The sequence below is a fragment of the Lotus japonicus genome, chromosome 1 (assembly GCF_012489685.1).
Source record: "Lotus japonicus ecotype B-129 chromosome 1, LjGifu_v1.2".
Classification (NCBI taxonomy): Eukaryota; Viridiplantae; Streptophyta; class Magnoliopsida; order Fabales; family Fabaceae; genus Lotus; species Lotus japonicus.
Genome location: NC_080041.1, coordinates 721,113 through 736,204, shown reverse-complemented (window position 1 = coordinate 736,204; position 15,092 = coordinate 721,113). Strand labels below are relative to the sequence as shown.

General features: G+C 42.9%; 1 protein-coding gene and 1 pseudogene across 1 annotated transcript; both read right to left on the bottom strand.

The window, feature by feature from the left end:
• Positions 1 to 3,293: 3,293 nt before the first annotated feature.
• On the bottom strand, positions 3,294 to 5,173 carry LOC130732856 (anthocyanidin 3-O-glucosyltransferase 2-like). The gene has a single exon (XM_057584858.1). It carries the CDS (start codon positions 4,853 to 4,855, stop codon positions 3,401 to 3,403), a length of 1,455 nt encoding a protein of 484 aa, XP_057440841.1. The 5' UTR covers positions 4,856 to 5,173; the 3' UTR covers positions 3,294 to 3,400.
• A 179-nt stretch (positions 5,174 to 5,352) lies between these two features.
• The window catches only part of LOC130732859 (AP-1 complex subunit sigma-1-like), a 28,460-nt pseudogene continuing 18,720 nt past the window's right edge, over positions 5,353 to 15,092 (bottom strand).

Below are 15,092 nucleotides of genomic sequence, written 5' to 3'. Positions count from 1 at the left end.
ATCTCTTAACATTACTATTATAGGAGAATTGATTCCTAAACGAAAGTTAGGTTTTGCAACTACTTGTATTAAACCTACATGAATGAAGTTAAAACCATCTTTAATGTGTTGATCTAGAACATCTTCATTTAATAATTTTATAGTACTTGTGTGATCAGAACTATGTTGACAACATTCTATTGTAAAAATAGAATCATCTGCTCTATTGAATAAAGTGTGTTGTTTATATATTTCTTTCTTTTTAACTATAGGGATTGACCAATTTTGAAGTGCTCTTTCTATTGAAGCTATTTCTAACTCTTGTTGGGCTACCCTAGAGAGTTCTTGATCTTGGTTACTAGAACCAGAGTTGGATGTTGATGGAATCATGATCTGTTTGTTCTTTCCTAAACTTATTTCACTTAGGGTTTTGATTAATCTAGCCATGTTATTTCTAAAGGGACTTAAGAAGGGTAATGTTTCTTCCCAATCTGGCTGACCAACAGACTCACTACCTCTCAGGTTTTACGGCCGGGACCAGTAGACTCCAGGGATACCTCACACTAGATTCTTAAGAACTCTAAGTGAAATGAACAAGGTGATTAATTAAAACAGTAAGAAGAAATACAGTTGCAGAAAAACAAAAGATTAGATCCAACAAAAACTAACTACTGATTCCAGAACCCTTCCCTCACGGGAATAGGCTCTGATACCAGAAGTTGCGGAAGCTAAAAAACATTTTGCAAATAATGAAAAAAAATGAAAACTCAGAGTACTTACAGAAGAAAGCTTTTATTCAAAGATGAACTGCAGGGATTACAAACATAGAGAGAGTGAGAGAGGTAGGTAAAAAACCCGATGCCCTCTTCTCTTACTTGAGTATTATGAACTTTTGGTTGAGGCAGGGAATTCTATATATATATATATATATATATATATATATATATATATATAAAAGGTCGATAGTACAAAAGTATCCAATGCTACAAAGCAGATAAACTGCTACCCGATGATCATGAGAACAAACTTAGATCAAAAACCTACGAGACGTCGGGACCCAAATTGTGACAAAAGTCACACAACCCAACAAAAAAGAAGTCACATCTTGGCAGTAGAAATACAACAGCGCACGAACTATCGACCAAAAGCACCAGAGAGACCTAAACCAAAGAGACCAAAACACCACCGAAGGCTTGCACCATGACTGCCGACCTTGTCTGCATCGAACTTTCAGTAAAACTCCACCACGCAACACCTCAAAAGCAGATCAGAAGAAGCTGCCACCGACACCAAAGTTGCAAAATGGTGAAGGATGGAATATCAAATAACACTCTGAAAGGTTCAAATCTGAGAAAAGACGCCGAAATCAACAGATCTGAGGAGCGAAGGGAAAAAACAGGGACGTCGCCATATCACGACGAGTTTGCAAGGCGCAGTAGCGACGGAGCGCCAATGGCGAGACACGAACCAGATCCATATCCGCAACGCAGCAAGCAAGAGGAAAGCGACTTCTGATGAAGACAACAGTGATCTGGACTCCAAGGGGGAGGGAGGGAGGTGCCGCCGCACTACAAGGCCACTGCGCCCCTGGATCTGGCCTCAACAGGCAAGCGCAGATCCAGGCCGAAAACGAGAAGAGGTTCCGGCGGGAGGCGCAACGAACTCCAAAGAACCAAACCGAGCAGGGCCTGACGCCACCACCGAGCAGACACATCGCCGGTGACGAACGCGAGGCGGTGGCGGAGCAAAGGCAGCGGCATCGACATGGAAGGAGAGGCGACGACGGGACAAAGGAAGAGAGAAAGCTCTCGTTATTTCAGGCATGGAGAAGAACGGAAGTCAAAAAGCAAGAAAAGGGAGAGGTTGTCGCCGCACCGGAGGGAGGGGCACGGCGGCAACCCTAGCAGTTGCGCGAGAGCGTGAAAAAGAAGTGAGACTAGAGAGAGAAAGTTGAGAGAGAAGTAATATATTTGATCTTACTGTTAAGGGTACAGCAGGGCAAGGGGTTTTCTTTTCTTCCAAATCCTCGTTGAAATTGCATGCCTTTTCTGATGCTGATTGGGCTACCTGTTCTGACACACGATGATCAACAACGGGGTATTGTGTTTTCCTTGGTAATTCACTTGTGTCTTGGAAGTCTAAGAAGCAAGGTACCGTGAGAAAATCTTCTGCAGAATCTAAATATCGTGCCTTGGCAGCTGTTGCATCTGAACTTACTTGGCATCAGTATTTGCTCACTGACTTCCAAGTGCATACTGGTTCCACTGTTGTCTATTGTGATAACTTGGCTGCCATTCACATAGCTTCTAACCCACAATTCCATGAGCGCACCAAACACATCGAGCTTGATTGCCACTCAGAGAAAAGGTTGAGGCAGGCTTGTTACGTCTTGTTCCCGTTCGCACCCAGCAGCAACTTGCGGATGTTTTTACCGAGCCACTCCCGTTACCCTCCTTCACCAGTATCTTAAGCAAGATGGCCATTCGTAACATCTATGTTCCATCTTGAGGGGGAGTAATACATGTAATTATATTAACACGTGTTAGTTTATGAAACACGTGTTAATTAGAGAGTTGGTTAGAGCTAGTGTTAACTTAGTTAGAATCAGTTAGAGAGTTTGTTACTTTCTTTTACTTTTAGCTGATGTATATAATCAACAATTGATCAATGAATTGATTCACTGATTCAGAAATCAACATTCTATATATGAGAGTGTAAAATAACATTTTTTGGGTGCATTTGTTGAAATCGCATCTAAATTATCTGAATGCCAAAGCGTAATTTGAGCTTTGGTTTCCCATGCAATTTTAAACTGAACATAGTTTGTACCAAAAATTGATTGGAATCTGAATAGAGAGCACTGTTGTCTCCTCTCCCACTGACTATGATCGTGTATGATTTTGAAATCTTTTCAATTAAGACTCGCGTACACCTTACATTTTTGTTGTTGATAGATACTAGATAGTCAAATTTGATTTAAGAGATTAATTTATATGCACTGACGGTGTAAAAAGTTTTACACCATCATTCAATCACAACCTTCCATTTTATATTTTAGATATTATTAAATTCAAAATTAATTGTGAGATAACAAAATGGAGGGATGCGACTGAATGATAGTGTAAAACTTATTTACACCGTCGGTGCATAAAAATTAATCTCTTGATTTTAATACCATAAATCGAATTAACTATTAGCTATTTTTGGCACAATATTTTTGTCATTAGCTATATTGTACCAAAAATAGCTAATGGACATTTGTTGCAATCATTTCCCTGACAACATCCATTAAAGACTAAAATAGCTGAAGTTGGTGAGCAAGTTCATAATAATATTCATCCGTTCCAAACATAGCTGAAGAGTTTACAACTACTACATTTGATGCCATGAAACTAACATGCGTGTGGTTTGAAAGATGATTTCATACCTGATCCATGAAATAATCAATCAAATGATCTAAATAGGAATATGAACATCCCCCTTCTAACAATGTCTTCCTACTCCTTTCACTCATCTCCTTCACTCTCTTCCTCACTTCTCCATCTTTGTCCAACACACTCCTTATTCCTCCTTCAATCTTATCTGCAGTTAGAAGATAGTTAGGCCCGACATAGACCTCCACCCTATAATCCAATGAAATCTCCACAGCTATCTTTAGCTCACGCACGAGCAAAAAGGCGTTCGTCTGTTGTTCGGCATAGAGTGGCCACGTGGCAATAGGCACACCGAAGTATATGCTCTCCAATGTGGAATTCCAACCACAGTGCGATACAAACCCACCTGTGGCTGGGTGGGCCAAAACCCGGGCCTGAGGGGCCCATCCAATGACCCTTCCAATCTCTGTCGTCCGATCCAAGAATCCTTCGGGTAAAACCGATGCTAAATCATGAACAGAGTAATCAGAGGGCCCGGCCATGGAGCCCTTTAGTGGAGGCTTCCGAAGGGACCACACGAAACGGGCCCCACTGTTCACAATCGCATGTGCAATCTCCGTGACTTGTGCCTCATCGAAAGAACCCCGACTCCCGAAGCAGAGAAACACTACTGAGGAGGGAGGTTGTTCATCGAGCCATGTAAGGATCTCATGAGTCTCACCGTTGTCCTTAGGGTTCAATATGGGCCCCACCGGATATATGGGTATTATACCTTGAACCAGACCATTATCCGGGTCAGAGAATGAGCGAACCGCGTGTGGTTCAAGCTCTTCAAACGAATTCACGATAAAACCGTTGGCTCTCTTCAACCCTCTCCCATAGTTTAAAAACCATTGCTCCCATTCCTTGTTCAGCACCTTGCTGGGCAGCGACTTCGAAGGAACTGGGTTTAGGAAACCTGGGATGGCCACCTCGGTGTCCGGGTCCTTCAAATCGTTGGCTTCCAGGTCGTGTCGTTCCCGAAGCGTGTAGAGGTGGAGCATCGAGCTGAGGAAGGCGACGCCGGAGGTGAAAAAGACGATGGAAGGGACATTGAAGTGGTCGGCGACGTCAATCATGGTGGTGCAGAACATGTCAAGCACGAAGGCGGCGAGTGGGGGGGCGGAGTGGAGGTTGGAGATGACAGCTTCTTTGACTCGGGGTTTCTGGTTTTCAAGGAGAGTGATCATTAAGTTGCCCATGCCAGGTTTAGTGTCAGAATTGGTGGGTGGTAGTTGAGGAGGAGGGAGGTTGATGACTTGGACACGTTCGGAGAAGGAAGAGAGGGAAGATGTGTCGGATTCGCTTGCGGTGGAGTATGGGAATTGGAGGATGAAGAGAGTGATCCAGAGTCGGTCATCACGGTTTAGGAGAAGCTTGGCGAACTCAAGTGCAGATACAAGATGACCCGCACCGGGAGAAGGGATGAACACTAGTCTTGCTGCTGCTGCTGCTTTCTTCATATTACTACTGGTGGACTGGGATAGAAAGGATGAATGAATGATAAAGGAGAAGAGTAGTGATGCTGCTTACTCCAGTCCACCCCGCTAGATAAGATAGACAAGCTGCCTTAAAATTATCACCCCCTCTTCTGGCTATCTCATACGTGTTTGATATACAAAAACAGCCACAAGGTAGAGAAATTGAATAGACACGAAGTGAACCTAGAAGTCTACCCATGCGTAGAGAAATTAAATCTTGCAAGTGATGTCATGGCGTTGCTGGCAACTTCATAAATGAAAGGTAGATCATGAGGACGATATGGTTTGTCCCTTATTGTCAAGGATAGTGATTTCTAGGGTGGAGGTGGATCATACATTAACGTAGTTTTCTATGTATTATTGAAAAAGACGTTAAATATAAGAGTTTTATAAGGTATCTATTGACTAAGTAAAAGTACAAATTAAAGTTCTTCGAAATATATAATATATATAAAACTCTGCAATGTTAGTGACTTAGTGGCATCGCTAGAATAAAGCACTTTATATTGGACATGATGTGTCACTTTTCAAATTATAGATGAGATATAAAACAAAACAAAAATTAGAAGGATGAGTTTGCCTTCAAAAGCAATGTACAACTTTCATATTAAAAAATTATCACGATGAATTCTTATTACCATTGCACAACTTTTAGTTACGAATATATAACATCGTCAATTCGTCATTGTCATCAAAATGCATATGACGTAGAAATTATGCACTCGTCATTTTTGGAATAATATATCACAAAAGATAAAATTAATCAGCACTACTGAAATCCAAGCTCAAAGCAATGTAGAGGTAAAAGTCCTTAAGCAAATAGACCACTATGGCTATGGCCATGGGTAATAAACAGTTCACACGCACCCAGACTTGAAAGTTGAAACATCCAACGATCGAATTGCAACTCCACTCAAGAAGATAAAATGTTACTGTTGAGACCTAGTTTTTGTCTTTTCTATTGTACAAATCCAACTTACAACAACAAAATTTGACATAGACACAATTAACAGGAAAACACCTTAATCATGCCAAACATTTCTTCATTACCCAAAATGCCAACAATTGTAACACTTTATCTCTCACTTAGTTGCTTGTGCGATTATATTACTTAATGAACTGGCTTCCTCCTTAGCAGTCTCCACCAATGAATCCTGAATGCCGTTATCACATGAAAGTTATTTAATAAAAACCTTTGAGGAGCCGAAATTTCCAACGCTAAGCATATCGACACCGGTGTTAGGAGGATGATTCCTCGACAGGAAGGACCATGATGAAGCTCGAGACGCATTAGGCAACGCTCCCCCAAAGTCAAGGAAGGCGAGGAAAATTCGACAAACCGACAAACTCGACGAAGGAGGCAGTTACCAAGTAGTGGGCGATTATCAGCACGTGTGCATACCCACAATGCCACAAATGGCGGTGGTTACCCACGACTCAAGGCTACCCACGTCGCAAACAAACCAATTAAAGTCACGTGCGCAAAGCCACCGGCTAAACGTGGGGTAAAGCGCCAAAATTCAAACCCACGAAGCCATCATGCATTGAAGAAAAACCGCCAAGAACGTGGAGGAAGAAACAACACTATAAATAGAAGAAGCAGCAGCAGGGAAAGGGGTTCCCAACTCAAACTCTGAAAATTCACCAAAAAGCTCTAAATGTCCGCATCAATGAGACTCAAGGAGCAAAACGTGATGATGGAGGAGTATGTTGCAGAACCAACACTTTAGTTTTCTTGTATTAAGCTTGTTAATTTCCAGTTCCTTTATGCATTTTCCTGTCGAAATCCACATTTCTTGTAGCTTTTGTGTTATTTTGATGTATGTGACTTCTTTGTAATTGACCCGTGCTTAATGAAATCCAGTTCTATTTGAACCGATTCGTTGTTGTCGAAAAACACTCACGCACACACAACACTTTGGCAAAGCGTTTTCTCAAAAGGACCCTGAATCTAAACTTCCTTTAGTCGAACTAAGAGGATATTTGTTTACCAAAAATCAGCGTAAACAAATTGGCACACCTGGTGGGACCGTTTTTGTGAAAACTAAGTTTTACAGAAGCGTTTTGTGTGTTTCGTTTATTGCATGCTATTTGGTATTTGTTACTTGCCTTGATTGTGATTTATATGCACCTGAGAAGTGGTAAGACTGTAAGTATGGCAAGCAATCGAGGAAGAACTTCCCCCCAAGGGTCTAACGTGGGCAATCAGGGTAGCCCCGGGGGAAGTAGTGGTAATAATAATGAAGAAGTGTCTACTGGGATGGGACCTGGCACCACTATGCCAACCCAGAACGTAGCAATCTCTGCTGTTGCAGAAATGCCTGTATCTACATCAGTGCAGGCACAAATTGTTCCAACTATTACGAGAGGAGACATGCCTTATGGTATGCCCATGTCTGTAATGCAAGGCATACAGGGCACATATTCGACATTCCCCAAGAATGTTCCTCCATTTAGCATACCCCCCTTTGGGGCAAATGGAACAATGTTGAACTTAGGGAGTCAAGTCAGCCCTCCTGGCCCTATCCCTGGGTCCAGTTCACAGATTTATTTGTCTACAGGTATGAACACTGGTTCACTTCAAGCCATTAGGCAGCAAGTAGATGATAGTAACCATGAAATGGTTAACATGCTATCTCGACAGATAGGTGAACTAATTAACCCTGTGCTCCAAAATAATAATGCCAACAATCAGCATTTGGCACGTCAGATGGATCGATTGGCTACGGCCCTGGGGTCACCAGTCGAAATTCAGCCAGCACCAGGGGTTAACCAAATCCCATTGCCTAACCATGTCCCTGCCCCTGTGCGCTATCAGACGCCACAACACCAAGACATGGGGGTAAACCTTTTGTTTAGGGGAAACGAGGCAGTGCAACCACCATTGCAAAATGTGTATATGGTAAACAGGGAAGAGCACGCTGATGGCGTACTAGAAAGAATTCGACACCAGAACGCTGGGGGGCAACAAAATGTTGCTGCTGTAGTGGAACAATTGTTGAACCAGCATGGCTTCAACGTAGGTTTCGCGAATAGGCCCCATTTTATGTCGGCCTTTACAGAAGAAGTTCTCGAATCAGAACTTCCTCGAGGTTGGAAGGTTCCCAAATTCACTAAGTTTTCTGGGGATTCAGGAGAGTCCACTGTAGAACACATAGCCAGGTACCAAATCGAGGCAGGGGATCTAGCCATTAATGAAAATTTAAAAATGAAGTACTTCCCGAGTTCTTTAACTAAGAACGCGTTCACCTGGTTCACCACCCTCGCCCCGAGGTCAGTCCATACGTGGGCCCAATTGGAAAGAATTTTCCATGAACAGTTCTTTAGGGGAGAGTGCAAGGTGAGTCTGAAAGATCTGGCTAGTGTCAAAAGAAAGCCAGCAGAGTCCATTGATGATTATCTAAACAGGTTTAGAATGCTTAAATCTCGATGTTTCACTCATGTCCCTAAACACGAGTTGGTGGTTTTAGCCGCTGGTGGTCTAGAGTATTCCATTAGAAAGAAAATCGATACTCAGTATATTCAAGATATGTCTCTACTCGCAGACAGAGTGAGACACATCGAATTACTAAAAACTGAAAAGTCCGAAGAAAGGGCCAAAACTACTAAGTGGCCAAAGAAGGAAAAAGTAGCGTACATAGACACTGACCCGGTGTGTCAAAGTCCATGTGTTTATCGAGAAGTCCCTACAGACGTCGACATAAATGATGTTAATCTGGCTGAACTCCAGCCAGGCGATCCTTATGTTTGTAAGGCATTAAAACCATATGAAAACAAACTTGGGGAAGAAAGCCCCAAGAACACAATTCCTGCAGTAAAAACTTATACTTTTGACGTGACCAAATGTGATGCAATTTATGATATACTTGTGTCTGATGGTTTGCTTGTGGTCCCTAAAGACCAAAAACTTCCTTCTCCTGAGCAAAGGAAAGGGAAGAAGTATTGCAAATACCACAACTTTTTTGGTCATTGGACCTCACAATGTGTTCGTTTCAGGGATCTTATACAGGGGGCATTGGATTCAGGAAGGCTCAAGTATGATGAAAAAGCCAAAGGCCAATTGAAGATCGACTCTGACCCATTGCAGATAGCTGAGGCCAACTATGTAGAGCCTTTCTACATTGGCATGGTCGACATTTCCGAAAAGCTAGGTCTGGGCTTGACACTCGGAGAGGCAAAGGAAGAAAACATTGTTGTCGACGAGCCGGAGGTCGAGAAAGAAGTGAGCTTAGAGGAGGTTTACCCCAAGGCTGGAGAAACTCTTGTCGAGTTTCTATCTCGGAGCAAAGATGGCGAGAAAGAAGTTATGCTGTGCCCTCGATGCAGCGCCGTGTTCGACAAATCTGTAGCCAAGGCCTACCAAGATTCGGAAATGAAAATGCATTATCAAGACAAAGTGCCTGTGTCTAGGAGGTTGAAATATCCCCATGAGGAGTGGGTTGAAAGAGGCCAAGAACTCGATGGCCATAGAGGCCAGAAGTCGAGAAATAAAGACAAGACTTACGTCCCTGATGCTGGGTTGCCAAAAAACCAATGGTTCAGGCCAGCACCTCCAAGGCCAAAACAACACCAGAAGTGGCAGAAAATCGACCTGGGTCAGGGATCTTCTTACATCAACAATTCCCGTGTGTCACGAAGCTACTCCTATGGTTCTGGGAACTACTATGCTCCTGAACAAATGACCAGAACTCAGTTCAGACGTTTCCTAAGGAAAAGGAAAGCTGAAAGGGAAAGAGGTGGCAAGTTCCGTTCACTATGGGACATAAAGCCAGAAGACAACCATCGTAATGAACCTAGTATGGCGTCGATTATCAACCAGCTAGACCACGCCATTAAACAAGGAACAACTGTGCCACCAAACCCGGCCAAGGAAAAGGGGAAAGAGGCTGTTGAAGATGAGGATGAAGACATGCTCGAAGATTTCGACGACAGTGACGGAGAAGACCTCAACATCATTTGCATAGTGTCCATCTTACCTGCTGAATTCAACAGAATCTCAGAGGTTACAGAAAGCGAAGAAGATTACTATGTCGAGGAAGAGCCAGATGACAATCCTTTGTGTTATTATGTGATGCAGAGAGGGTCTGTCGAGGATGAAAGAGCTATTTTCCAGAGGCCAACTGAGCAAATGAAGAGTCATTTAAAGCCATTATTTGTTTGGGCCAAAGTCGAGGAAAAAGGAGTTAACAAAGTCCTTGTCGACAGAGGAGCCGCAATCAACCTGATGCCTGGGTTTATGCTAAAAAAGTTGGGTAAAACTGAAGCAGACCTAATCCCACATGATATGGTACTTTCTGATTATGAAGGAAAGACAGGTTCTTCCCTGGGGGCAATCATGTTGAATATAACTGTAGGAACGGTGGCCCGCTCCACATTGTTCATTGTGGTTCCTTCAAAGGCCAATTACAATTTGCTGCTGGGAAGAGAATGGATTCATGGCGTGGGAGCAGTGCCCTCGACTTTGCACCAACGTATATCCATTTGGAAATCTGATGGGGTCGTCGAAAACGTACAAGCAGATCAAAGTTACTACTTAGCAGAGACAAGCTACGTTGGTAAAAAGAATTTCGAAAAGAGCCTAGCCACCATAGCTCCTTTGGACACAGTGGCTAATCAATATTTCAACCCCTACTCAGAGTACTCAATGACATTGGATCTCATCCGGGGTCTAAACCTCAATGAAGCATGCAAACCTGATGCCATGAGTGGATGGGACAGCGATGAAGAAAAAGATGCCACTACTGAGTGACAAACCAGTGGTAAGGATGATTAATTCGAGCATAGCTCGAATTTCGGCTTACGCAACCGAAAACAAAATAAGGGCGGCCTTAGAGGCCGAAAGAATGGCCAAAGAAACGGCTATTGATGAAACTAATGCCTCAATTATGCCTGTCGAAATGACATCTCAGGAGGAGGCAACAACGAATAAGGATAGCACGCATTTGGAAGAAGACGAGCAGAGTGTCGAGGAATTCGAAGATCTCCGTAATTTGAGGCTGGATTGCATCTATGATGATAGCCCATTGGGTTTCGAGAAGCCAGCGATCGACATTTCCAAGAAAATGGAAGCTCAGGACCCTTTGGAAGAAGTGGACTTAGGTGATGGCTCAGAAAAAAGGCCAACATATATCAGTGCTCTTATTGATCCAGAGTTAAAGGGTAGGATGGTGAAATTACTCAAAGAATTCAAAGACTGTTTCGCTTGGGATTATGATGAGATGCCAGGACTTAGTCGAGAACTGGTGGAATTGCAGTTACCTATCAAAGAAGACAGGAAACCAGTCAAGCAATTACCTAGGAGGTTCCATCCAGATGTGTTGGTAAAAATCAAGGAAGAAATCGAAAGACTCCTCAAGTGCAAATTTATCAGAACAACTCGATATGTGGATTGGTTAGCTAACGTGGTCCCAATAATCAAGAAAAATGGAAAGATGAGGGTTTGCGTTGAGTTTCGAGATCTTAATGCTGCCACTCCAAAAGATGAGTATCACATGTCTATTGCTGAGATGATGGTGGATTCCGCTGCTGGTCACGAATACTTAAGTTTGTTGGATGGTTATTCAGGCTACAACCAAATCTTCATAGCAGAAGAAGATGTGTCGAAGACAGCTTTTCGATGTCCTGGTGCCTTGGGGACATATGAGTGGGTGGTCATGCCATTTGGGTTGAAAAACCGCTGGTGCGACCTACCAAAGGGTAATGAATACCATTTTTCATGATTTTATTGAAACTTTCATGCAGGTTTACATTGATGATATTGTGGTGAAATCCCCATCAAGGGATGACCATTTATCCCATCTAAGGAAGTCCTTTGAGAGGATGAGGAAATATGGCTTAAAGATGAACCCTCTTAAATGTGCCTTTGGTGTTATTGCAGGTGATTTTTTGGGTTTTGTGGTGCATAAAAAGGGCATCGAGATCAACAAAAACAAGGCTAAAGCCATTCTCGACACAAGTCCACCAACCAGCAAGAAACAACTGCAATCGTTACTGGGAAAGATCAACTTCCTGAGGAGATTCATTGCCAACCTCAGCGAGAAGACTAAATCATTCTCCTCACTTCTTCGACTTAAAAAAGAAGATGTGTTCCGCTGGGAAGCAGAACATCAAAAAGCATTCGAGGAACTCAAAGAGTACTTGTCCAACCCACCTGTGATGGCACCACCCATAGGAGGGAGGCCAATGAAGTTGTATATCTCTGCCACAGATGAAACCATTGGAAGTATGTTAGCCCAAGAAGATGAGGATGGCAAAGAAAGAGCCATATTTTACTTAAGTAGGGTGTTAAATGACGCAGAAACTCGATACACTATGATCGAGAAATTATGTTTATGCTTGTACTTCTCTTGTATAAAGCTGAAATATTATATAAAGCCAATCGATGTAATGGTTTTTTCTCATTATGATATAATAAAGCACATGTTATCCAAACCTATCTTGCACAGTCGAATTGGTAAATGGGCTTTGGCCCTAACCGAATATTCACTAACTTATGCCCCACTAAAGGCAGTTAAGGGACCGACAATTGCTGACTTCTTGGCAGATCATACTTTGCCTAAAGAAATTGTAACTTACGTAGGCATCCAACCTTGGAAGCTATTCTTCGACGGTTCCAGCCATAAAAAAATGGCACCGGAATCGGGATGTTCATAGTATCCCCAGGGGGCACCCCCACGAAATTCAGGTTTAGGATTAAGAGCAACTGCTCGAACAATGAGGCTGAGTATGAGGCATTAATATCAGGCCTCGAAATCATGATAGCCCTTGGGGCAAAGAATGTTGTCGTAAAAGGAGATTCTGAGTTGGTAATAAAGCAACTTACCAAGGAATACAAATGCGTTAGTGAAAATCTAGCTAGATACTACACAAAAGCGAATAATTTGTTGGCCAAATTCGACGAAGCCGGAATAGGCCATGTTCCCAGGATAGATAATCAAGAGGCCAATGAATTGGCACAAATCGCGTCAGGATACATGGTCGATAAATTTAGGCTAAAAGAGCTTATTGAGGTCAAAGAAAAACTAAACCCCTCTGACCTCGACATCCTGGTCATTAACAATATGGCACCTAATGATTGGAGAAAGCCAATTGTCGATTACTTGCAAAATCCTGTGGGCACTACAGATAGGAAGACAAAGTACAGGGCAATGAGCTATGTCGTCATGGGAAACGAGCTATTCAAGAAGAACGTCGACGGAACACTACTGAAGTGTTTAAGCAAAGATGACGCGTTCATAGCGATCTCGGCTGTTCACGATGGGTTATGTGGTGCCCACCAGGCAGGAATCAAGATGAAGTGGATCCTATTTCGACAAGGGATGTATTGGCCTACTATCATGAAAGATTGCATGGAGTATGCCAAGGGGTGCCAAGATTGCCAGAAACATGCAAGGATACAACATGTGCCAGCAAGTGAGTTACACTCGATCATTAAACCGTGGCCATTCAGGGGATGAGCTTTAGACCTAATTGGCGAGATTAACCCATGTTCTTCTAGGCAGCATAAGTACATAATAGTGGCTATAGATTACTTTACCAAGTGGGTAGAGACAATTCCTCTACAAAATGTTACCCAGGACACGGTGATCGATTTCATTCAGAATCACATAGTGTATCGTTTCGGGTTACCTGAGTCACTCACTACAGACCAAGGCACAGTGTTTGTAGGCCAAAAAGTGGGCATCATTCGCAGAGTCTTGGGGTATAAAACTCCTAACCTCGACTCCGTATTATGCTCAAGCGAATGGCCAAGTAGAAGCGGCCAACAAAACATTAGTCTCCTTGATTAAAAAACATGTTGGTCGAAAACCTAAAAGCTAGCATCAAACGTTGGGCCAAGTGCTTTGGGCTTACAGGAATTCACCTAAGGAAGCTACCGGAGCAACACCATTTCGACTAGCGTACGGCCAAGAAGCGGTGCTACCAGCAGAAGTATATTTGCAGTCATGTAGAATCCAAAGGCAAGAAGAAATTCCAAGTGAAGACTATTGGAATATGATGCTTGATGAGTTAGTCGACCTCGACGAAGAGAGACTATTGGCGTTAGATACCCTAACCAGGCAAAAGGATCGCATCGCTAGAGCTTATAATAAAAAAGTTAGAGTTAAATCTTTTATGCCCGGCGATTACGTATGGAAGGTTGTCTTACCAGTCGATAAAAGAGATAAATGTTACGGAAAGTGGGCTCCAAACTGGGAAGGCCCTTTCACAGTCGAGAAAGTACTTCTAAACAACGCTTATTCGATTAAGGAATTAGGAGGTCGCAATCGAAAGATGACAATAAATGGCAAATACTTAAAAGCGTACAAGCCAACGTTGCATGAAATAAACATCGACTAAGGAGGTAAAAGAAAATAAATTGCCAAAAATCGAATGTTTTATTAAAATGAAGCATTACAAATATGACAAAAAAAAAGCTCTAAAAGGGAAGATTGGCCCTATAACTATTGTATCTGGCCCTAAGAGGCTCCATGCGCCTTAAGACATCTTCTTGTTGGGATTCCAGTCGTGATTTCTCCTATCGAAGATCCAGCTCCTCACGAGCGGTGGTGGAAAGCTTGTCCACTAAGGCTTTCAGAGCTCCCACACTCCCCTCAGGGTCCACTTGATTCAGAGCAGCCCTCAACGCTTCGAATTCCTCCATCTTCTCATCTATTTGGTGTTCAGGAAAGAACACTCGAGCCGTGAGTTCCCGGTGTTCTTCATACAGGGGCACCGCTTCATGCAGAAGGCCCAGAAACTCCAGGAGAGGGGTTTTTACAGAGGCAATGATATTCCTCTGCAGAAGCTGGTTGATGAGCCCAGTAAGCTCGTCAGCCAAAGAAAGGAAGGAATGCAATTCCCAAAATAGGTCTTGGTCAAAGGCCAAGCTCCGGATCTGATTGAGAATACGACGGCTAGCCATGGTTAAGGGAGGTTGCCAAAAACATGAAGGGAATTCTGGAAAAGAAGTAAGGAAGAGTTTGAAGAAGTTACTGAAGAGAAGTAACCAAAAACGCTCTATTTATAGTATAACAACAAAGGAGTGCATTAATTAGTGGCAATCAGTTGCCAACTCTTCATCTTATGGTTACAGGCCACGTAAATTACCACTACCATCGTAAATGGTTTTGGCTTTTAATGGACAAAGACTTTCATTGAATCAAGAAAACGTGGTGTAGGATGGCAATAAATTGGTTCATTTCCCAGAAACCAAGCAGCGACTACGTAAAGGGTGCGA